The sequence below is a fragment of the Nipponia nippon genome, unplaced genomic scaffold (genome assembly GCF_047370975.1).
Source record: "Nipponia nippon isolate SJK-2023a ecotype South Korea unplaced genomic scaffold, ASM4737097v1 scaffold_1, whole genome shotgun sequence".
NCBI classification, from domain to species: domain Eukaryota; kingdom Metazoa; phylum Chordata; class Aves; order Pelecaniformes; family Threskiornithidae; genus Nipponia; species Nipponia nippon.
Genome location: NW_028262290.1, coordinates 91552766 through 91578769, shown reverse-complemented (window position 1 = coordinate 91578769; position 26004 = coordinate 91552766). Strand labels below are relative to the sequence as shown.

Sequence of the window (26004 nt, the reverse complement as noted above, 5' to 3'; positions counted from 1 at the left end):
TTACTGAACCGGGGGTGCCTGGGACACACCTTTAGCCTTCTTCTAGGGGAAAAGAAAAACAAAAAAAGAAAGCAGATTACATTATTGGAGCATTAATTGAAGCTCAATCTTACCTCTAGTTAAGGTAATGGCAGAACACCACAACATCAGCATGTTTAGTGAAGCTATTTTTGTAAAGCACAAGAAGCGTGAACAAAAAGTATTGGGGAAGGAGCTACAAAGGATGACACGAGTTGTAAGGTTTCTATTAGGGTAGGGTTTCCCCAGAAGAAAACTGGTGATAGGAAGCAGCACAGCAGGTAAGCAGCCCGTGTTCTTGTAGCATTTGGAAAAGACAGACTGTTCCCCAGGCTGCAGAATCGGAGCTTCACTGGAGCCCAACTAAAGGAGTCAAATTGTATCCTTTGAAACCTTCTAAAGAGATACTTCCCTCTGACAAACTCTCTTATTTTTAGTATGTATGCACACTTATAAATCTTCTAATAATTTCATGGGCATTGCTGTTCTGGGAGATTATAATGAAAACTAAATTTCAATGAAAATTATAATAATTTACTCGATTGTTATTATTTCCTATTTTAGACTACTTCTTGTTATCCTTACTCTGTATAACAGGAACATCTTGTAAGGACAGAGCTGTCAGGACACTACTCAGTACATCCTGCCCAGAACCCACACCACCTCATCAGCAGAGCTACTGCTGCTTTCTTATCATCATCTTTACTCTTATTTTAATAAGATTATTTTAATTAATAATATGGTCTTTTAATTCTTAATGATGGCTACAGTTCAAAAGGCACCTTGACATATACATCCTAGGCAATACAGCAGTCATTTTATTTAACACAGATCTGCTTTGTCTGCAAAGGAAGAAGTGAGTATTGCACTACAAATGCCATAAAAATTATGAAACCTGCTTAAAGTTATCCCCTCATGAACCACTGACCCACAGAGTGGACTCACTTAGATTCAGCTAACAGCAAGCTCATCAACAGTGTGAATCTCCTGAAGTCACTGACTACTTAACAGAGGAATACTCAAAACGATTTAAAATCTTGTTGATCCTCCAACTCAGCCCAGTGGAATTGTTCATGTGAACAAACAACTGCTTCTTTTGCATTGGCCACTAAGCTGGCTACCCTCCAAGGGCAAGAAGGTGCTTAAGTACAAAGATGTGCACTGGCTGAGGTTCCAGGCTCTGTTGGGAAAGGTATCCCTTGGGAAGAGGTAGGATGAAATCTAACAGCACTCGTAGGGGACTTCAGGAGAGCCTGAAAGGGTTTTCAAAGCAGGAAGCAAAACCATCCCCAGCTGGAAAACTCTTTTCATCTTGTAATTCAGTGCTCATTTTGTAAATAGTCTCACTTTGCTAAGAAATGGATCCACTCTGCAACACACGGCAACTGCATGACCACATATTTCTTCCCAGACATGCAAGAACTGATGAGCAAGTGTAAGCATGCAAATTATAACAGCTAAATAAAAGCAAAGGGACACACGTGGCTCACAGCGGCAAGAAATACAGCAGCAAGGAGGACTCAAAAACAGATAAAAAAAGTCAAAGCAAATAGCAATGTGACAACACAAGAAGGCAACGGCAGATCTACAATACACAAGGATATTTAAATTTAGGGACCTGGAGTCTGCAGTGGAGCTTGTGGTCTGATAACCATGGGTGTTTTAAGGCAGCAGTTGCACTTATTCTCCAGCTAAAGGAAAACCAGAATGCTATTAAGTGTTTTTCCTAGAATCTTACAATTTGACAATTATCTCCTACAGGTCATGTGTTGTGCCATCACGCAATGCTGTCATTTCAGGACACTACACCAGATGGCAGCTAATCCATAAAGTTAAGTTCAGTTTCACAGCAAAAATACATTCAGGTAACTTCAGATCACTTTATGGACCTAATGAACAACATCAGTGGAGTGGCATTATAATATTCTACACGGACATAAACCACTGATAAGTCATGATAGTTCTGCAATGGAGCAGTACAAGTGACACAACTGTGACATAATGGCATGGAACACACGTTTCAAAGATACAGGGATTATATACCATTTTTCCTTGATGAGAAGCTTTGAGATGAAATCTTTGGCCTGATCAGAAACATCTCGAAATTCCTCATCTTCAAAATCCCAGCTACAGGACAGGATATTGTTGAGGGTCTCATTGTCATCATCACCCAAAAAAGGAGACAATCCACTGAGGCTAAAGTAAAAAAAAAATATGTTCAATCCTCCTGTCTTTTCCCCTTCCTGTACGCTGTCTCCAATGTGCTACCTATTATTGTTCTGTTACTCCTGGCCTAATTTGCAACATGTTATTGTCCAACAAAGTCTCCAGACCATTCCCATTCTCTCTTCTATTTACATGTTTAAATAATCGCCCTTCTTCCCCAACAAACCAAGCATTACTGTCTTTCATGGCAGGTCGTATTTTCTAGACCTCTGAGCACGCTTGCACATACCTACTGGGAACTTACCAAGCAGTCTACATCATTCTGAAACTGTGATGCTCAAACACTCATGAGAAACATTCAGTGAAAAAAGGAAGAAAAGTTCATGGTGATTGGAAAAGGGGAGAGACTACTGAATATGGAATTTGGAAAGAAGCCTACATTTTCTATTTTGGGTACAGAATTTGTCAGCCTTCCAGTATAACAACAAATTTGGATGACTGACACAGTTCAACCTAGAAACAGCTTACAAAGCAGAGACTGAATCCTACTTACAGCATATAAGCGATGACTCCTACACTCCACATGTCTGTAGGAAAGGAGACAAACTCATAATTCACAACTTCAGGAGCAAGAAATTCTGGAGTCCCAAAGTTAACTCGAAGTTTTTCCCTCGGTTTATATCTAGGAAATGGAAACATTAACAGAAAACATCAATTATAGCTCTAATTAAAATTGTATCATAAGTTGTTTAGCACATAGAGGGATGTCAGAAGCATACAGGAAATTCAGTAGGAAAACAAGGACAGACAGAGGTACAAAGTAAAAATAAATACACCCATATATAGAATGAAAAATGTTTGCAAGCTTTATATCATACTTCAGGGCAAAACCCAACTGCAATACGAAGGAAGACATTCAGATTTCAAGGACTTGACTTGTCAGAGCAGCTGTTATCATCCTTTTGGGACTTCTCCATATCATAGGCATAGCATTTTTAACCAGTAAATCCTTCACTGAGATTATGGTACCTAATTAAACTAGAAAGTGATATAGCGTGGAATATACTATAACAGCTCTTGATGGTCTCTTACACTCTCTTTTGAAGAATCTTGTAACACATGAGACAAGACCCGACAAGATGTACCACTGGTTTTGTCCATTTTAGCTGTTCCAATCTACTTATGTGCATGTTCAGTCAGAATCAGCCCTTCTACCAGAAAAAAAGGCTTCAGAACAAATCTTTTTTTACTCAACTCCAAACATTCCTTATTAAAAGATATCCCTGGTTAAAAGACCCACGTTAAATTTGTCCGAAGAACAGTAGGAGACCATTATGTATCTAATATGTCATTGTAGAGATGTAATACTTTTTTCATTGTTTCCTAATTCATTTACGATTAGCAAGAACACATGCACATACCTTCTTGCCAATCCAAAATCAATAATTTTTATTTGATTTGCTGCTCGGTTCACACACAGGATATTCTCAGGCTGCCAAGAGAAACCAAAAAACACTTTAATAAGAAACAAGTATGAAAAACTGGGCTTTTAGGAAACTCTAGGGAGAAAAACACTAAAAACACAGCAATCATCTCATAAGCACCTTTTGCTTTCCTCCTTGTTCAGATTTCTCTGCATGGGTATCCCCCCTGCTACCACACAGCAGTTGAGGTCGCGTTTTCTGTGCCTTGCAAATGCTTTTTCTTCTCCTTCGCTTTTCAATTTGACATAAGGCAGCGGTTCAGATAAAGAACTCATTAGGGGGAGGGGGACAGAGAACGCAGACTTCCAAAGAGGGGTTTTAGGATGCTGGCACTGTGATTTTACAGACCTTAATAAACTGACACTGATTTAAAAAAAACCCCAAAAAAACCAAACAAACAAAAAAAACCAAAACAACAACCAAAACGAATTTGTTGGGCTTTGAAGTATATCTTACAGCTTTAAGTTTCTTGAGTTCACGAATGTTCTGGCAGTAACTGTCTGATTGAATACTGATATATTAAGCTAGTCACATCAACTTTATGCTTTTCTCAGGTATTTTAGCAAAAGGTAGGATTCACAGGTTAAATCCCTCTGGATTTTCATAGGGCCAAATGCTGTTCTTCACTTCCCTGACAGGAATCCATTAACTTCCTATAATTACTCCAAATTCATACAGAAGGGACTGAGAACAGAATTTGGCCAATTGTCTTTGAAATGTAAATACCTAAAACACAGTCTCATATTCACTGCCAGCAGTTTTATAGCTACTCCATCTTGCTGCTCATTGAGTCCTGTTTGAAACAAAACAGCCCTCACCACTTAAAACATTAGTTAACCTTTGTCACCATTACTAATTCATTTTACATGTAGGACTTTTAAACGCCATAGGACTTTTAAACACCACGTCCATAGTTTCTGAGGTCCTGGATGATTATGGTCAGGATGATTTTCTTTCAATTTCAAGCTTGCTTTCCCAAACTCATTTGTTACTGACAGCAGCCTATAAACAAGCAAAACAGAAGGGAGAAGCCATAGCTGGCAAGCACATGAAAACCGGTCTCTGGGAAGAATTTCTTGGACTGTGTATGTATCTTTTTGTCAGCAATTTGACCTCATATTAAAACTGTGCCATCTCCAAGAGCATAATTAATGTGTCCCACAGAACCATGCAAACTTCTACTTGACAGGTTTCTGGGTAACTGGATGTTTATAAAGAGAAAAGTGAGTCTGGTCATTGATTGGCAAGTGAAGCAGGTCCCAACAAGCATCTGCTCATTTGCTTAACCACTGCAATAATATATATGCTAACAACATTAAAGATGTACTATATTAACTCAGTTATTACAAGCCAAAAACAGCAGCCGTAATAAAAATCTCACCAAAGAGAAAACTGTCTTGTGCACTTTTTGTTTCTTTTTGCTGTGTTGCAAAGCTCAGGGATCACTAGGAAGCTTTATAGCCAGTCATAAAACTAAAGACATCATCCCGTTTTATTCCTGCACTAAACAGAGGTAAGAAACAAGTCTATTATTTGATAAAAACTTGGGTTAAGGGAGAACAACCAGGCTCAAATGTTAATGAAAAACACCTTTACAACAAATGTTTTCATCAAATGTGACAGTTAACTATTAGCAGTCAACCAGAGTAAGAATGTGCAATTGGTAGATTTGTTTTTAAAAAGAAGTGAGGGGACTTTTTCTGTATATAGTTGAATAGTTCAGGTAACTAAGCAAATACATGGCAGATTCTCTGCCACTCTTCTCTGGGCTTTCAGCTATACTAGCAGCTATTGCCTAAGACACCACAGACATACTGTATTTGTTACATCAGCCACTGACTATTTTTATTTCTTTCATTTTAGCAGCAAGTACATTTTAATATATTTTCCCTTAAGCTGGCTATCTATTGATGCCTTTTCATGACCATGACAGTGTAGTGTAGTCCTCAGAAAGATGTGCAGGGTTTCCACTGATCCTGAATGACCCTTGAATTTAGTTCCACTCACTCATGCCTTGGTGTCTGCATGGTAAAAAATGGGGATAATTGCTACCCCATAGCTGATGTGTAAAAAAGAGATCTTGTGCAGTTGAATTAAATAATATTTGCACAATATCTTGAGATCCAAATATCAAAATTGAAAATGGTAAGATATTTGTAGTCAGCTGCTGGCTTTCTGTAAAATCAGTCTGTGAAAAATTCAAGCGCTATGAGGCTTGATGACATATGACCACAATTCTCATCTAATTTACTTACCCCTGTAGTAATTTAATGGATCTCAGGGTGGTTAAAGTCAATACACATTGGTCTAAGGAAAGCAGAATAAGGCCCTTTGTTGTTTCTGCCACGGGAATCTGCTAAGCTGTATGGCCTACCGTTAAGAATAAGAGTTCCCACAGCTGTCATTGCACAAAACATACATCTCAATTCTCTACCTTGAGATCCAAGTGAAGAATGTACATTTGGTGCATGTACTGAATTCCCTCGCAGATCTGTTTTATGAACAAGATAGTATCCATCTCTGTCAAATTGCAGTTTTCATCAATAATTCGGTCAAATAACTCTCCTCCTTCCACACTGATGAGAGAAAGACAATAAAGTGGTAACCAAATCCAAATCCAATCCCATGCAGTTAGAGTAATACAGAATTTATGCTATTGACTATTTTAATCATTCACAGTCAAGTTCAGTAAGGTGGCTCTACAATATGAGCTTGTACTCTGATCCGAGCTTTCCAAGAACTGGGGTCTGATGCATACTGGCCTGAACTTCTTCAAGGTCTGAGAGTCCAGTCTCCCATCCATTGATAAGTACAGAAGTCTTGAGATGTGAACCTTATGTTGTCTTCAGTCATCATTTTGTACCAGTGAAATTAATGAAGTCACATGGAAAACCAAGACAACATGCTGGAGAATCTGCATTTAAATCCACGGTCTCCTCCCTCAGAGCTTAAGAGTGACATGATCCAAAATTTCAATTTGAAACTATCTAAAGTCAACAAAAATGACTTCTTAATTTCTCATCACATTTCAGAATGCCTCCAGCTTACCCATTCATAGCTACACAGATATTTACCTTATGTGATATGCTAATCACGTAGACCAAATTCAGAGGACTATCTGAGAATGTCCAGAATAGCCAAACTCACGTAACTTTGAATCTTCTGCCATGCCTTTCGATGTTTTAGTTATGCCCTTTTTGGCTTCCTTAAGACAATATCTGCATAACTTGACTTTAAGGAAGCTATTTTGTGCCTAATTAGCTCAATAACCCAGCATAAAAAATGGGTTTATCCATTCAGGCACCCAGTATAGGGATGAGGTACAACACCTACAGCTGGCTCCTCTATGGTGTAAGATGTCTTCTCATTTGCCTCACAGAACTGGAGATATTCTGAGACGTCTGTTTCTTAGCTGACACAAATTAAAATTTGAAATTAAAGAGAAGATATATAACACAGCTCTATCTTCAAATGAAGCTGTGACTTTACAGCACCAGGAATGTGGCACATCACTGGAAAAAATGCATAAATGGCTGCATGGGAAAACTTTTCTCTTAATTCCTTTTTTTTTTTTTTGCTCCTGAGAACATATTTCTCATGTTCTTTCCACCTGTAAGAAGCTCTATTTCTAATTTCAGGAGAAAGGAAGAAGAAAATGGACAATTCTAGCAAAAGTGGTAAAAACAGAAAGGGAAAGAAAAGAACACACTTACTATTCCATGACTAGTACAATGTCATTTTTTGATTCAAAGGCATCATATAGCTGGATGAGGTTCACATGATTCAGCTGGTTCATGACACTGATTTCATTCTTTACTTCATCCTGTAAAGAGTCATTAGTATTGTTACAAAGGCCTTTTCTGTAAGAAAGATAAATGAAACAGGACATAGTTTGAACCAGACGTCTACATTATCTTCATGTTTTCACTTGTGGCAACCAAACACAGGCTTCTCCTTTGATTGCTCCTGCAGTGGTAGATGTCAAGGCTATAGGAGCTACTAGACTGAACTCAGAGCTCGAGTAGGGGACTGCTTCAGTAATAAGCTATTTGGGGGAAAAAGGAAGGGGAGAGCCCACATGGACAAGTGGTAAGTTCAGAGGAATGTAAAGAAAAGAGAGAAGCAGAATAGGACTTGGTTCAACCAGCTGTAGGTATACAAAATCAAGCTGTGTAAGAAAAGTCCAGGACAGTCCTCAGAACCTCCCTTTGCAGTCAGGGGAGAGAGACTGGTACCTCCACTCAGCTGAACTATTTTAAACGTGCAGTTTAGGATGGGCTGAATCATTCTCTGGTGGTGCCAATCTCTCTCCATTGACTATAAGGGGATTCTTGGTGATCAGCTTGGCCACAGCTATACCTTAGCAACCCCAGTTAGCTGAGACAAATCCCACCTTTGAATGCCATTAATGACACCACTGTCACACAAAGGATGCGATGCTTGTCTTTCCTGTGAAAGCAAGCCCCAGATGGCCATGAGGTCTGCAAAACAGGCCAGACTAATTCTTCTCATCTGTATTTGTGTTGATGTCAGGAGCCCAGATCATGCCTGTTAACAGCATTCCTCACAGTGACATCAAGTCATTGCAGCAAAGGCTACAGTGTGCTTGGGAGGAAATATGCTATGTCACAGGCCTGACAAATGCTTTTACCATTAAAGAAAACACTAATAGAATTAACAGCAGAAAGCAAAAATGGAAAGCCAAAGAAACACAAAGAGCTGAAAAGAAAGTTGGAAAAATTAAGATTTTTTTTTAAAAAAAGAGAAAATCCAAAAAGAGGACTTTGATGAGTTAACTAGAAGTTCTGGAAGAGAAGGGAAATAGAACTAGTCCAGAACCTGGACTACCATAGCCAATGGTAGTCCAGGTCCTATGAGTGTGGTGATTTGTGAGCCACTTGGCCATGGTCTGCTGTGCAGCTGAAGAACAGTGTGGGATCCATTGGGGAACAAAAGACTAATATCACACTCTACCAACCTTCTGTTTAGGACCTCTCGCTTTTATAATTTTGGCTGCTAGCTTGAGACCTGTTGCTTTCTCTTCACATTTGTGCACTTGACCAAATCGCCCTCTAGGTAAAAAAAGGAGAAAAAAAATCATCCAGTGATACTGAATGTAAACTAGGTTATAAAAAACAGAAATTATCCTCTCCCTACTGGGTTCCATTTCAGTTGCTCTACTGCTGCTATTTTGTTGTGTAGATTAGACTTGTTACTACTCATTTAGGCACACCAAAATCACACGCTGTTCTAGCTGATATTATCCCACTTGCATGATTCACTATACTCACCTCATAACATGCAATGACTAATCCCAGGGAAGTCCACATACTGTAAGGATAATAACTCACTTATGTGCGCAATCTGCCGCTCTCCATCTCATCATTCTCCTCCAAGGGAGGCTGTGATTTCATGATGAAACAAAGCCTTACCCAAGACCATACTGCCATCAAAAATGACAATATCACTCTCTCCTAAATCATGTCAGCGTGAGAGATCAAGTAACTACATGGCCTGTCAGATTAGCCTGCTGATCTATCTGAAAACATGCATGTGTTTTCAGGGATGGGACCCACTGAGAGAAAGAAGGCTACAACATGTCTCTATGTCCTGCTGGCTTCAATGTGAGGTAGAGTATTACAGCATCCTAGGAGCCCTGTGATAAAGCCTGAGGGCAGCTGGCTGACCTAGAACAATACAAGCCAAGTCTGCTGATGCCAAACCTTAAGCCAAAATTCACTCACACAGTAAAATCAGCCTCCTGTCTTCATCCCTCTCTAAAACACTGTTAGAGCTTAGACTTTCATGACTTCGGCTCTAGCAAGGCATGTTGCTTCCATTCACCTCCCAGGGTGCTTGGCTGTAAATTTGTGCCTTGCTTTCCATGTTGATTGGGTTCACCTGACTTACCCTCCCAGGATTTCATTCTCGCTGACATTATAGTAACTGCTGATCCCCACCCTTTTGGCTGAGACAATCCGGTGATCAAATGGTGCCGGTGGAGTAGTACTATTATCTACAAAAGACAAAACAGAGAGATAGCATATGAGTGGTCACATGCAGTGCTTGTCTATCTCGCATTTTAGTCCCTCTTTTCCCCAGATAAGCTCATTTAAGAACTGAATACACCTACTATAAGTTTTATAGAAAGGTCTTTCTCTGCTATTTAAGAAGGGTTTTATTCCAGGAGCTCTGGCTCAGAAAACAGGGTGTTGTTGGGGAGCTACACTACTAAGACAAGGACTCCTTTATTAAGTTAGCATCTTCTGCACAACAGTAGCAAGAGGCAAAGTGAAGACCGCTAGACTAAACCAATGTAGCTTCATGCCCACAAAGGGCCTCAGCAATTTGTTTGGAAGGAATTCAGCTTTTTCTCTGATTTTTTTTCCCCTCAGGGACTGTTAATAGGTGAGTATGTACTGTAACTCTCCAGTGGAGTAGGAAGAGACACTGAGCTCTCCTCTAGGCCCAGCTAGAAGAGGTTATTTCCCAGCTTTTGCTGTTCATAGCGAAGAATCCCCTTCTCTACTGATTGACACAACTTGTCATTCTCCACAGTGTGGTCATCACCTTTAAAGATCACATTTAGAGCTTGTGCACATAAGGGAGTTTCACCCTGGCAGGCAGCACCTGGGATTTCCAGTATGGCTCAGGACCCGGTGTGGTAGGACACATGGTAACTGTCACGTGCTGCTCTGAAGAATTTCTGTCCTTAAAAAAAGACGGCAGATAAAAGGTAAAGAGGGGCACAGAGAAGGGATGTGTTCCCAACATCACACTGCAGCAGCTATGGAGTTTCGGCACAAATGCAGGTCTCTGGTATTACTGTCTGGACCTCCACATGCTGGACCACTCTGCCATCCTGATGTCAAAATCCCTGCTGGAGACCAGCCCTGCATGCCTAATTTCTCTTTGGATTTTTTGCAGGGTGTTGCAACTTCAATTTCATACCCACATTGTTTTTCATTTGATTGATAAGCCCAAGAGTGACCTTTGGCTGACCAAAGTGACAAATACTTCTTCAACTGGTTGGGAGGGCTAGAGCCCCAGCGTTTCAACATGAGCTCTCTGGTTTGGAATGCCGGCTCCCTTTTGTGTGAGGCTTGTTGAGCAATTTTAAAACCGTTCATTACTCCAGTGAAAATGATTAAAAACACAAACAAAAAAAAACCATGACAGCATGTAGCTGGCAGGAACACTTTGGTCATTAATGTAGCAGTAGATTGTCCTTATTCACAGTGAATGTCCATTTTTCCAGGACACCAGCTGTGTACCTAGATTTTTTTTTTGACAGTCTTAATAACTTACATGGTCAGGAAGTTAGTTCATGGTCAAGGAATTGTGAAAAGCCGGTGCTTCTGGAAGTTTGCCACCTACTTGGGATTCTGCAGAGTTTGAATTGCACGTCCTTAAGTATGGGCCTTTGCGTGTTACCGAGACCCACAAAATGCCAAGAAAACCTCTACCCTAAAGGCAGAATTTGACTCTAACAACACAAACTCCAAGGGCCCCAGCATGTAAGTGACAGAAGAAAATGTCTTTCTGAAAGCTCAGCTCCCAAATGTTACCAAACTTTGGGCAAGGAAGTGTTCTTTTACAGAGGCCGGAGTGCCTCTTTAAAAATATGCCTAAGTTTTAGCCTTCAAGATTTTCCAAGTGACAGACCTTCTATTTTTCTTTTCCTGCACACCAGAGAAGACTTCTTCGTATTCAAGAACAATCTCCCATTACAGAACAAAGATGCTCCAAGAGAGACACTCTAACCTTAATGTCATCCCTAACAATCTGCTAGAGCTCAGGACAGGTTACAGAGTTTAAAGTTTTAGTACACTATCTCCTGTTTCCTGCTACAAGAGCCTAGCACAAACATTTAATAAATGTTTCACTTTCCCACTCTTCCCCCATTCCCAAAGCAAAGAAATTCATTCTGAGTCCTATGCATGCACACACACACACGTATCTTCAAATCCTTCAGGCCATCCTCTCATGTGCCATCATTTCATACACAGGGGTAGGCACTGAAATTCTCAAGCTGGAGGTCTAATATTAGAAAAAACATCAACAGCATCAGTCAGGCATCCACACAAAAATCTATATCTCTTTATTTTATAGGCTGCAGTTGTTCTTGCTTCAGATTGCAATGGTACAAATATGAGCAAGCTGGTTTTACAGGCTACATCCAGAGCACTGCAGATTCTGTGTTAACATGTGTTCTCAGCACTTCCACAAGTCAACCAATTTTGCCACACATGATATAATTTCTCCCACCACTCTATACTTAGGAGTTTTAGCTCTGTTGTTAAAACAAGAGGGAAAGAGGATCGTATTAGTGGAGTAGTTGTGGCAGAAGCAAATTAGTTGTGACTAATTTCTGCCAGAACAGAAGCCTCTAAGATGGAAGCAAACAGAACCGTGTTATTTCCCATCAGCTTAGGATGTGGCCCATGAACAACTGCTTCCCATCACAGCTACCATGCACACCTTTTCCCCCTACTAATTACAATCACAAAATCATTCTCTTCTATGGACGTCTCTCTCTGATCGTCACTGTAATACCAGTGGAATCAAATGCTTTGCCTTTAGGAATACTTCCTGTAAGAGCTTTTTTAGTTTTACATATACCATCAGCACGTTCTGCACCTAGCCTGCTCTTTTTGTTGTCATCTTTGATTAGGCCTTCATCATTCACTCGATGCTTACTGCTACCACTGTGCTCAAATTGGCAGGTCTACTCAGTGACTGAACTATAATTTCCTGTACCTTTTTCGCAGCCTTTACACCTGCAAGGACAAAACATGGCATTAGAGCAGGGTACACTTAAAGCAGTGCAATTTTAGAAACATAGGTGAAAAATGCCTACGCATATATTGCATTCAAATAACATTAGGTTATTTTGCTTCATGGTGTAAAATAAACTCTTTTAATATTCACTTTGAGAAATAAAAATGACCCCTAAGTTAATCATGACAGCCAAATGTTTCTCCATTACTGAAATCCTTGCCTGAGTTCTTCTAAATTTAACATTTGGCTATCAATCTCACCTTTAAAGCAATGGGAGAGCATTGGGATTTCACTCTGTTCATATAGGTTCCCGAAAGCTTAAACTGGTTTATCCCTGAAGGGCTATATATCAATGCAGCAAAGAAAGAATTGCAGTAAACAAATTTATCAGTTTAATTGCCTGGGCAAAGTTTCACAGTTTTATGTTATCCCTTAAGTTACTACATTTTGCAGTAACTTAATTCCCAATTGGTACATGGCCCAACCTAACCTTACTTTGCTCATAGGTGATATGATGCTGCAGTATATAAACATAACAACAGGAGAATTCTCCTCAGAGATGAAGAACAGCCAAACATAATTCCCATGTTCCTAACCTACTTCCCAAGCAAACAACCAAAGCACACTGCTAGTACCATGTATGGTAGACTGTTTGTCTGTCTTTTTTAAGGGTATAATTTCAGCTTAGAGCTCAGATCAGAGAGATAAACTCTTTTTACACTTTTGTATTGGGCTGGATTTTCACCAATATTTATATTAATCACTTTGACTTGAAACTTGAACTACCCATTTTTCTAAAGCATGGGTCTCTTAAGAATGTGCAGCCTGAGCTTCAGACCTTACCTTCCCTCTGGTTCCTCTTGATCATGGCTTCGTCCTGCCTCATCTTCATTTTGCGAAGAAGCTGGTGGTTCCTCAACTTCTTTTTCACTCTTATCAGCATTTCCCTCCTCTTCATTCTCCCTCTCCTCTTGTCTTTCATCTCCAGGCACCTGATGTTCCTCCTTCCTCTCCCCATCTCCTGGAGACTCGCTCTCTATTTCCTGCCCAGTTATCCTTTGACAAGCATCATCAACAGCATCTTCTTCTTGCTGCTTTTCTGTAGTGAAGGACTTCTGAACTGAGCTTCTCCTGTATTTGTAATAGCTTTCGAAAGCCAAACTTCGTCCTTTCTCCTCTGGCCCTTCAGTATGAAATTTGGGAGGATCCATTTGAAGCAGAACAGAGCTTTCCCTCTCGGCATTTTCCTTGTTGAGCTTATCAACAACTTCTTCCTGAGAGCAGGACTGGCTTTTCTGGGTGACCCCCTCTGTAAGTAAACAGATTACCAAGGAATCCGTCAGTAATTCTCTCACAGTCAGTAACAATATTAAAGTACAGTTGCACACTTAGCATAACTTGTGTTGCATTTTGAACTAGGCACTTGATTTCCTCTCCCACTTTCAAGGCCAGTATAAACATCTCCTAAGCAAGTGCAGACTACTTATTTCAAACAGGGATATCATAGGTCACAAACTCTTCCTTTCAGACACAGCGCTGGAAAATGTTTTTTTCACTCAAAGTTATTGTCAGCCAAGTCAAGGTTAATAAACTCCTCATGCAAAGCACTTTTTTGAGCAGTTTGCCACCACGTGCACAGGCATGTGAAAAGTAGGTTGCTTGGACAATTCTCATTCATGCTGATGAACACACACATAATACAACCAACTTCACTGGAGCTGCTCAGGAGAGACATGGCTATTTCTGTGCCGTTGTACCCTTAGGAACTGGAAACTGATCAGAAAAAAAAAATATTCTAACCTGTTGAATCTGGTGGCTTCTTCTCTTTTGTTCCTGTCTCGTTCAAACGTGACTTTTCTTTGATGACCTGTGGAGAAGGCAATTGATGTATTAGTGTATAGAGTGTTCATGCCGTCTTGTTCCTCATGAAATTGCAGCCTTATTTTTTTGGTCAAATCCAAGTACTCTGTGTTCTAACTCACGCTTCTTCTATAAATGATAGTCCTTATTTTAATCACTACCAAGCTGATCAGATTGGTACCAGTGTAAAGCGAGAGAAATTATCTCAGTTGTAATCAGCATCAGTGTTCGCATAAACACAGCCCAGAAAAGATCAGGATTGAGCCTCAGGGACTACAAGAAAAAAACATCCAAAAATGCTGTTGGCCTGCACTAGCTCTTGCTGTTAAAAACTAGGTTAGTTAAACCAAATCTAGGAATATTTAATATTCTAGTAAAATGTTCGGTAACAATCTTACTGACAGATTTCAGAAAGTTTTTTGCTGTTAATCAACATCTGGTAACAGCATCTTTAATGATCCAATAATTTATTACAGGCTAACCAAAAAAGTTACCAGGAATCAGAGCATATAAACCATAATGTCAGCTTTTGTAGCTTTCTCTTACCTACATTTTACAATGTTACAGTGACATCTAGAGGTGCTTTACACCAGGCTAGCTCCTCATAAAAACTGCTATTACTGCTACCTTTATGGCTGTTTACTCATATTCCTATGCTATTTGCTCAGTGTCTTTTTTCATCAGCCACTCCTAGACGTGTAGTAAGACAGTGACCACAGTAAACCATGGTGCTTGCTGTTGCTCGGTGCTCCTTCTCCACCTGCCTTCTTCCTCTCACAGTACTATGAAACTGGCACTATCATTAGTAGTAGTAGATCCACAGGGTGTGAAAAATGCAGATACCTCCAAATATTTTCCAGAGAGACTACTTTTGGTCTTTGAGCTACCAGCTGAAGCAGTGTAATACATATTTCAACAAAATATACAGGGCCAGGCACTTAATACTGAGTGTCTTAATGATGCAAGCAGTCCCACTGCTTATTCTTATTGTACTCTGCGCATGAATCAGGCCCATTACTAAACATTTGTTCTGGTAAGCCTTTTGCATTTTTTATGCTTTATTCTTTTGGTTTTAATTTCATCAGGCTATATAGAAAATAGGCATGAAATTAAAGCAATGTGTATCCGCTATAAACACTGAATTCAAGGGAAAGGGAACTCCATGAGAAGCAAAAAGAGTTGAGAAAAACTGGATGAAACTGCATGAAAGGATTTCAGCAGGACTTGTTCAGAAAATTTTGATCTGCAACGGTCAAAGAAACTGTAATATGAGCATAAGAACTGTGATTGACAACTATTTGGGATGCAGTTGGTCCCAAGAAGTTGCAAGCTACAAAATGAAAAAGGTCTAAATACAACTAGGTAAGTACTCTTGAAATATAAATTGGAGCCTTGTTCACATGGAACTTAAATATAAATGTCACGATTCCAGATGGATCACAGAGACTCAACGAATGCTCACTCTGTTTTTTTTTAATGGTGAAAAGCACTAAAAGAAGTAGGGTAAAGCCTCAGACTTATTCATTCTGCAATGTGACCGCAACTCATAATGCGATTGGATTCCTGTAAGCATGTCAACCTCACCGTACTGCTGAGGACATCAGCTCTGATCAAATACAGTCAGCTGAGCAAATAACCAAAGAAACGGCCTCCAAGCTCTTTGATGCATGGGGCCAGATTTCACTTCTGCATTCAGAATTAATTGCAGCACACAGTGCTTCCTACCAAATATTGCTGCAGTTTGCAGGTGTGAAATACAGAAGCCAGCTTTTGAAAATCTGTCTAGTGGAACACTGGATGATGCCGAGTATCTGAAACTGCCAGGGCGTTACATAAATTACTCCAGTGTTTATTCAAGCATCATTTCTGATCTCTTACATTTTAACAGCAGATGAGGAGCTCATACTAACTTAATGAGAAAAAAAAAAAAAAAAGAATACAAATGAAACATTTACTGGTATCCTTCAGAATCAATAAATGTAGCTATTTGCAATAAATATAGGATCAGTAGTGCACTAGAATAAGAAATACAAATATAAGGACTAAATATTGGACTATTTGTAGACACATGAGTAGTTTATACACGAGCATCCCAGTTTTCTCCGTGTTTTGCTATTTGTAGCGACATGTGACTTCGACTTGTCAAATCTTGACTTGGCAATAAAACCACAAACCTTTGCTCATTATTTCTTCCCTGTAAAGGGTGGGATTGTGCCGGGTTCCCTGGAGCTGACGGAAGTCAACGCGCCCCTCCTGGCCGGCTGCGTGCCACGGGAGGCACAAGGACCTCCCTGTAGTTTGTCGGGGTACGCACCCCCGCAATGTCCAACCCCAGGCAGTCGAGCCAGCCGCTCTGAGAGCCCACAGGTCGTGAGCGCCCAACGCCATCACGCTCCTCTGAAAATCTCATCCAAAAGGTGTGCTGGTTTAATGACATCCATCCCACCCCACTACTCTTCATAGCACTCCTCTTCCTTCAGTCTGTTAGCAGTGTTTCTTAAGGGTCTCTTTAACTTAATCCCTAATGGGATTTTATTTATTTATGTATTATTCTTCCTGAACTTCGGTGACATGTGACTTTTTCCAGTCTGTAATTTCTAAAATTATGGGAATCAATATTTCTTAGTGGAAATTATGTCTCCACCTTATTTTTTCCCCTTTCTTTAATGATTTGAATATGCACAATGATGTTAATGGCACTACAGTCATTTTCCCTATTTGTACAAGCCAAAAGCTTTCAATGAAGTTTGCATTTTAATTCCACAAAAGGTTAAATATGAAAGGTTGCATTGCGACCCTGCAAAATACACCAAAGCAAAAAGGTGTCTGTACCTACACAAGTTGGTACTGTGTCTTCAAAAATACATTTTCCAGATTTAAAAATATTCTTTCATACAGAGTATTGTTAGACCCTAAGTAACAGAGACAGAATAAAAGCCCATGTGATGACAACGGAATAATGCAAGATATTCCAGAGGCTAAAACTTCAGTATAGCTCAATGGAAAAAAAAACACAACACTTTCAGAAATTATTTAAATCGACTTTAGAAAACTGCAGAAATGAAGCAATAAGCAATTATATGTAAAAATATAAAATATTTTAACAGAAATTTCAAATGCAGTGAGAAATTAATGTTTTTATAGACATCTGACTCCTTTTTAATGAGCTGTACTTAGTTAAATTCCTTCTTTATACCATCGCAGTCCTACCCTTGGAATGTTTTCCTAGGTAACTTTCAAATTCCTTTTATTCACCTAATAAAACTCTTTTTTTTTTCCTACTGCAAAAATTGTTGTAATGAATGGCCTCATGAAGCAGCCCCAACTTTTGTTTAGAGGTCCTTTACCACCCCATCACATTTCATTTGATGTCAAGACATTATCCTCAACTTCAATCAGCCGATATCGAGACACAAAACTTCGTATATGCCTAAACCACATTTCTTACTCTGTGTCTCTTTCTCATGTCCTTAAGATATTTTGCAGAACTTTATTATGGCAAGATATCCTGGTTTTGTGTAAGACCTGATCACCATCCATTTATCAACACGCTTAAGTTAATTGAGCTTTGCGATAAATTCATTTCACTAACAGCCAGAAATCAGCCATGGGCTTTGCCACCTCAGCATGGTACCGTGGACGCTCCCAGTATCTCCACATTGGTAGGCGGGAGAACGCATCACATATGACAGAGACCCTGGGGCAACAGCATGAGTGGTGATGCCTCCTGTGCTATCCCCCAAAGCTGGAATCCATCCCCTCCTTCCCTTTTGTGTTCCTCTTCAATACACACCTTTTTTTCCCCCCAGCAATGTAAAATATTCAGTGAATGTATTTCTGATACAAACTTATAAATGATACAAAACGTACACATGGGAATTCTGCTTTTACTGGCAGGCAGTACATCTGCTTCCGTGTCATTATTTTTTGCTACACTACACAAACTGCTGGCACCTTCAGGCAAAGCTTTTGACTCTTCCATGATCTTTACAGAGCTTCTTGAACTAGATAAAGAAATAATTCTTCTGTATAAACCAAACTCAAGCCACAAGTACCTTTTAATCACACACAAAAATAACCTCTGAGCCATGAGAATCGTGATTCCCCCACTAGGAAATACAAGAGAATTTCTATGTGACCTGCTGCCTTGGAAATACATTGGTAATGAGGTAACAACCTTTGCATGAAGACATACTAAACACTGAAAAATCCCTTGGAATAACAGCATGCTAGGTGAGAAGCTGAAGATCAGTGAAGCCAAAGCCTTGTCCATTCCCCAATTCAGTTTTCCGACTTCCCACCCGCTGCACTGGAGAAGCAGTGGCTGTCCTGTTTCAGATGGATGCTCCCTCCTGCCAGGCCGTTCTTCTCAAAACAGGGAGTCTTATAGTGAAGAGTAGAAGAGGCTTTCGTGCAACCAGGCTCCTGACAGAGCCCATGGCCTCGAGCATGTCATCTGCTACAGTGAAGACACATCATATTGCACTAATAGTAACAGGTTGCTTTTAAACATCTTTACTTCTGCCTTGAGGTCTAGTCACTGTCATTTAACAGAGTCAGCATCAGGCATAAGAAGAGCTTTGGAGGCAGATTTTTTAACTCCAATTGATTGGTATAATTTAATGTCTCTGGAATACACGGAGGCCTGTAATAGACCAACAAATCTGAGGCTACCAATCCACCTCCTAAGAGCAGAGCATTCAGCATTCCCTGGCTTTGACATGTGTCCTTTCACTGCATCTGGAAAATCAAGCCAACCTGTTACTATCACTTTTAGGTTTCTCACCTGAACGAATCAGGGGCAACGTTGGGCATGCACAGCCGCTGGAGACTCTGGCTGCTTGTCTTACCAACATAGCGGACGCCTCACACCCACCCCTTCTCTATGCTGCTCAATGCCCTCACATGTGTGATGACTGACAGGGTCCCATGTGCTTCACAGGTGCATGTGTGCCTCACACGCACCTGCGCCACAACCCCAGAATTTTCTAGGTGCTATTCTCCGCGTTTTCCCCGTCACCATTAAATGGCTCATCCTCTCAAGGGGGCTCCACTATTGTCACAGCGTGAGAAAGGAGGAAAAAAATCCAGCTTGAAAGCCAAATAGTGGCAGATCTTTTTAACTGCAGGCATAAACCACCCATCTGTCAAACTACTCAGGCAATTTATTGCTACAATATCCGTTAAGTAGCCTCATTGTTAAGAGAGTATTTCTCAGCTTTACTAACTTGTCTGAGCTAAGCATGCAATGATATGAATGGCAAATATCTTCAGACTTCTTCAACCGCCCTTCCTAAGCTGCTTTTTGGAAATCACGCTGTTGGGAGATTTCCAAAGGGTTACGAACTTCAGAAATCATCCCCTACAGCTTTGATGACTCACATTGAATTGGACTCCAGAAATGCAGGTTTCCTAATAATGCACTTTATTTAACATGAAAGGGGTTTGGGTGGAGGGGAAAGACCTGGGATCTCTTTATTTCCCCTTTATAGACAGACCTTCTCCTGCAGCACCTCACCATGCAGGCAGCACCCAGCGAACGTAATGTGGTGGGGCTCCTCCCAGGCTCTGCTGGGGCTGCTGCCCAGCCGCCCATCACTGCTCCTGCTCACCGGTGCACATGTGCGCAAAATCCAGGGTGCTGCCAGGATGGCACCAAATTAATTGCGTTCCAGAGTGGCTGCCCTTGTCATCAAAAGTGTGGTGGAGACCCCACATTTAGTTGCAATGGCACTCTGCTACCGGAGGAGGCATTCAATCACGGTACCCTTATTACTGGGAGATGTATCCGACTTCTGATAGGGGCTGAGAGGAGTCCTCACCTGAAAACTGACTAAATGGCTAGGATATCTGATGAGAAAAGGTGGATTTTAGATGACCGGAATGGGCCTCTTGCCTGAGCAAATCCCTCCTACCACTGTCTCACCTCTTCAAGGAGCCTTCTGCTTTTACAGGACTGCTCTCTGATGACCTGACTTGTCTTGCTCTCCTACACTTACCAGTTATCTCTTCATCTTCATCATGAGGTCTCTCTAGTTTTGCAAAGAAATTGTAATGGTTTCCTGAAACAGTCACTATAACACACAGGCGTTAATGTCATGCCCATAAGCCACCCAAGGTGGCATGCAGAAATCAGCTGTGCCTGCTTTGATTCCACATGTTCCTCAGAGTTGTAGAGAGAGCAAAACCACAACAACAGTACCCAGGGCAGGATCCTACCCAGGGAACACTGTAGAGCAGACAGCAACTTCAGAGGCTAAATTAAAGCATAATTAAACAGCATTCGGAATTGGAAGGGCATGAAAAACCTCCTATGGCTGTCAGTAAGGGAGAAAATGGGGCAAAACAAGGTGAAAACGTCTTGTCTGGAGAAAAGATACTGGTTTTGTAGACAGAGAAAGTCAGAGAGAGAATTATAACTCTAATATATTATAGCTCACTGAAAAACTGGAATACCTCTACCAAGAACATATTTAGGTATAGGCATCAGTCCTGAGGGGAAGAAGAACATTCCCCAGTGTAACAGCAGACAAAGGCGCTGACTGGCCCAAGCAGCGGACAACCCATCTCCTGAGATTCTGCAGGAAGCCTCCACCCTCAAAACCACCCAGGACAGCAGAAACTCTTGCAGACAGATGAAGAAAAGAAAATGAAACAATTCGGCTGGAATATGAAAAATTCACAGAACATGGCCAATCTGGAGAGAATTTAAATAATGCATAAGGGACCTGTTAGTATTTGTAGGCAAAATGAAGGAATCAGAAGAATGGTTATAGACTGAGGCTGAATGGATCTTAAAACACACGTGGCAAACAGCAGTTTCATTGCAGACTCCTACTAAAGCAGCCAGTGGGATGCGATTGCAGTGCGATACCTGCACGGGAGGGACAGAGGGTTCGAACAGAAAGCACAGCTCCCACTGCTGGGGTGTTTTTAGTGTGGGAAACTGCCACAAACTGCTAATAGTTACTAGTCCTATGGCAAAGCCTGTGGAAATGGCAGGAGACTGAAGTTACAGCAACCTACGGGCACCTGCAGAAAGTTCAACACCACCATACGATGGCAACAAAAGGGATTTTCTGACTCTCCAGGTGAGTATTCACAGGTTAATAGTATAGAATCTCTAAACTGTTTCATTTGGAGGAAATAAGTGAAGTATTATTTTACTCCCTTTCTTTACAAGTGGAAGGAATAGGACTGAAAATGGAGTTACAGAGTCATTTCGCAACAGGATTATCACGGACTACTTAGACAGGTGAATTTGAGGAAAACCTCAAGACTTTTAAAGACCCTTACTGTAGAACTGCTGATTTCCCTGGGTGGTAGTAGTGAGAAAATAACTTAAAATGACAAGTAATACAGGCTACTCCTCTCAGCCATGTGGTGATAGGGTCACGCTGCACTCAGAGGAAAACGGCTGCAAGACATTTGGCAGCACTGACAAAGCATGAAGTGTCTGCAGGCTACACAATATTGTAACTCCAACCCAAAACAGAAATAAACTAACCTCCTGTATGAGGCAGCGGAGGTATTTCAGGATGGCAATAAAAGGCAGGAAAGCAGAAATTTTGCTTCAGAGGAGAGCAATCCCTATATTTTGCAGAGCACAAAAACGTCCCTGTGGAGCCTGTGATCTGGAAACTGTTCCAGCTGCTGCTGAAGCCAGAAGAGAGATTACACACCCCAGCTGCTTATCACCCCCTCTTTACCTCTCTCCCATTCCCCCTCTTCCTTCCCTGTTGTTCTGCCTTTTCCACTGCTCTCTGCTTAATCAGGTTCTGTAAAATGAACCAGTTATGAAAAATGAAAAAACAATCCTACAATTAATAAAGCAAAGAGCAGCACCTCTCTAAAGAGGGAAGGATGGGAAGGCAGGTGATTAAGCAGTATCTAAACACAATCCATTGCCTTATCCAGATGTATCCATGGCCACCTATTGCACCACCTACAAGTAATTAAGAATGATTGGATTACTTTGCAGAACCAGGCTGGGGGCAGACAAGTATTTGTCAGACAACTTAGCAGTTAGAACTAAGAGGTGGCATTTACTTGTAGCTAGAGCAGGGTGGATGATAAATAGGCACATCATCCAAAACGTCTGACCATCTCCAGCAGTGCACAAAAGCGGGTACTGTCCTTCCAAATTAGCTGTAGTGAATGGATCACCTTGCTCTTAGCCGTAAGGAAACAGAACAGGACTCTGCATGTCTAAAGTGATTGCAGGGTTGCTCAGTGTTGGCATACAGAATCCACCTATGATAAAAGAGATGTTGGTCTTACTGTCTGGCAGCCAGCACTTCTGCAGGGTCAGCATTGTTCAAAATTGTCATCAGGTGAGGACCGGAGACAGTGATAAGGATTGTGTTTACAGAAGCAAGGATTGATTTCTGCATAATCAGGTAGGTTTGTTCATTGCTATGCCACCAGGTATCAGTGGTACATTTTAGGTATAAAACTCTGCAAGGGTGAGATCCCCTATTTCTCTATTCCTTTGCTTTTCTTTTTGCTTTTGTCACAACAATTTGAAATGTCACTTGTAAACCCAGTTTGAATACATGGCAGACAGAGGCACATGCAATCAACTTTACAGTGTCTCATAGACCAGTCTTTTCCCTAACTTGCTCAGGGATGCTGTTCCTAACCCCTCAGGCAAAGGAGAGTCGTCCCTGAACGCTGGTAAATACTGGCTCCTACTACGCTGACAGCCAAGCTCAGCAGTCTGCTGAAGGATATCATACTATGTTCTATTATTCTTAATGCAGGGCTGAATTCAACTCTGTTTTTACTTAAACCCAAGATGACTAAGTGTTTACTAAAGCCAGCTGTTGTTCACAGGATAGCTTGATAATTTTATGATGGTTCTTTACTAATAAATCAAACACACAGAGAGGAAGGTAATGACAAGCTAACATATGTATGTTATCTCATAAAACAAACAAAATATTAACAACGTAATAATATCACCAGCATGATTCCAGACATGCTCGTGACGCCTTTCCTAAGCCCTCATGCTAGACGAGCTCCTACCAAGTCCACTCAACATCGTCAAGAGTCTGCCTAAACAAAAATGAATCACGGAGGGGATTACAAACGGAGCTGCTGTTGGAAAAAGACAGAGACTCCACTCACCACTCTCCTCTTTGGGTCTTTGTCAGTAGGCTGCCGCTGTTTCCATCATGTTCAAGCCCCCTACCCTCCACTTCCAGGCCCTTCATAGCTCTGAACTCTCCACTGGGCACCTGCATCTCTGCCATCCCGGCTCCCCTCTGGCCTGCTGGGAGCACGGCCTCCTCCTCTGACCTGCCCCTTCCACTACACCCACCGGCTCCCACAAACTCACCAGCAAAGCCCACACAGTCCCCTCCTCTCTCTTACCCTGCATTTCTAGCGCAGAGAGCCTCACACCTACTTGGGCCTCCAGGAGCTGCCAGTTCATTAACATCCCAGGCCTGATTCTGTTTATAATTATAAATACTTTAGATGAATATGTAATTTCACCAAGACAGGTAGAGCTCTGCCACAAACTGCAATGATCACAGCATTACAGAGATGACCTGTTGGTGTCACTACGATGGGGCTTTTACAACAGATGTTTTCATTGATGTTTTGAAAAGAAAAAGAAGCCCTAAACTCAGATGCTCAAAATAAGCACTCTTTTCTCACTGAAGTAATGGTACAAAAGAAGAAAACTTCTCTTTTGTTAAAACTCCTTTATTGAAACCAGTCCAACCTGATGTTCAAGAAGGGCCTGTAAAAACCACGTTTGTTGTCAGTCTCCCTCAGCAGGGCAGCAACTTTTCCCTTCAGTCAATGATGCTCTGGAAACAGGGCTGCACATTTTATATCCTTACATAGTAGCAGATCAGCCAGTTCAGCTGACAGAGCTTTACAAGATGCTCTTCTGCTGCTACTCAGCACTGACTGTTATTTTTATAGTTTCCTATGATGGCTCAAACGCTTCTTGTCTACCTGTGAAGTGGGGTTGTGTAAGAGTAACCAAGTTGAAAAGCACCTGGTTTGCTGACCAGACCAGTCTGAGTAATATTGGGTGCTTCTTTTTTCAAGGAATGGCATTTGCAATAATACCTTTGCACGATGTTTCTCCTGCTCAAAAACTTTAGAAAAACAAACCCAAGAATTACTCTTTAAATGTGTCAAAAAGTAAAGCCTGTATGTAACTATTTTGGACCAAAAAAAAAGCAGAAGAGAGTATGAAAGGCAACGTTTTTGGTTCACTGTAGGTTAATTAAATATCAACACATTTTGTCAGAAGAAATTCCTTAATTTTCTAATGCTACTGGGGTTCTTTAACAAACAAAGAATAGTTAAACTACCTTACAAGACCCTATTATAATCAATGGAGCCTTTCAAGAGATTTTTTGTGGTCTTTTAATCTGACCTGTAAAGAACATAACAAAACTCCCGTTACAGTGACACAGGCATTTTTTCCCCTGAGGAAGTTTACACAAGCCACAGCTCCAGTTACGGTAACCTTACCTCAGATCCCAGTTTAGAAGTCTCCCCCTCCCCCCCAATGTCAGCAGAAATACCAGACCAGAACAGCACACTTAAGATGTTCTTTGAAATAAAGGACATACATATGTGCCTGCCCTGACCCAAGAAGGATTTTTACCAGTTTCACTAAGCTCTAGACCCCACTGCATATAACATGACTGCTGCAACTTGATTCCCCCAGATAATTATAAACCCAGAGAAGATGATAGTAAAATGTATGGCCAGGACCCAAGCCTCCTGAAGTCTGTGTCAATCTTTGTCACCCATGTCAGTGACCCCTAGTTATGTTTTACAACTGTACAGAAATCATCAGAAAAAAAATGAAGGTATTTATCACTCAGTAGATTTTCTATATCGTTTCCACTGAAACTTGCTCAGTTTGTTCCAATACTTTTCATTTTTAGAGCGTATCGGTTGTTCTCTCTTAAATGTTAACAAAATGAAAAAGCTAAGCATATAGCAGAACATATCTGTAGCTTGCAATGATTCCTGACAAGATGAAACAGAAACCTGGGCTCACCTTTTCACTTTTCTTCTTGAGCAGGGCATCAGCAGTTGTCTCTGAGAAAATTTGCATCCTAAAAAGATGTCCAGCTTCTTTTGTATAATCACCTGCCTTGCAAAGTTTACGTTTTTGAACATGGTGCTTTACACTTGAATTATGAATTACTAATGTTTTAACCTTCTCAACCAGAGGCCCTACAAGCTTCTGTAATCCTGAAACACTTTGTTCCATTCCATCTAGTCTTTTAACCTGCCGCTCTGCATTCCTGTTTATATCAGAAAGAGATTTTTTCATTTTAAGGCAAAGTCTCTTCATTTCGTTACTCCTCATATTTTTGTTTCTTTCCATCCTTGATCCAGGTTCAGATGTTTCCGCCTTTACAATCTCAATGTCTTTTTCAATGCAAGAGATTTCTTGGGAAACGCTGTTAAGCTTCTTAAGGACATTGTCTTGCAGAGTCAACAGCTTATCTATTTTCTGTTCAAGGGAGGCAAACTTCATATCCATGATGTTAAAACTTTCAGATGTGCTGACATCACTGCTTGCAACATGAAGAATTTTGTGGGGTTCCATTCCATTATCAGGCCCTTGGTTTTGAAATGCATTTGGATCGAATATTTTGGCCAAGTTGTTGACCATAGACGTAGAAGAGCTCTGCCTGCTGGATGTGGTCAT

The 26004-nt window shown here is 40.9% G+C and overlaps 1 protein-coding gene across 1 annotated transcript; it reads right to left on the bottom strand.

The window, feature by feature from the left end:
- MYLK4 (myosin light chain kinase family member 4) lies at positions 1–26004 on the bottom strand. Its single transcript, XM_087737108.1, has 13 exons — positions 25345–26004; positions 14250–14316; positions 13293–13758; positions 12414–12448; positions 9579–9684; positions 8647–8740; positions 7382–7491; positions 6103–6244; positions 3606–3676; positions 2738–2866; positions 2062–2214; positions 1637–1709; positions 1–42 (listed from the first exon to the last, which is right to left on the bottom strand). Exons 1-13 carry the CDS (start codon positions 26002–26004, stop codon positions 1–3), a joined length of 2148 nt encoding a protein of 715 aa, XP_087593234.1.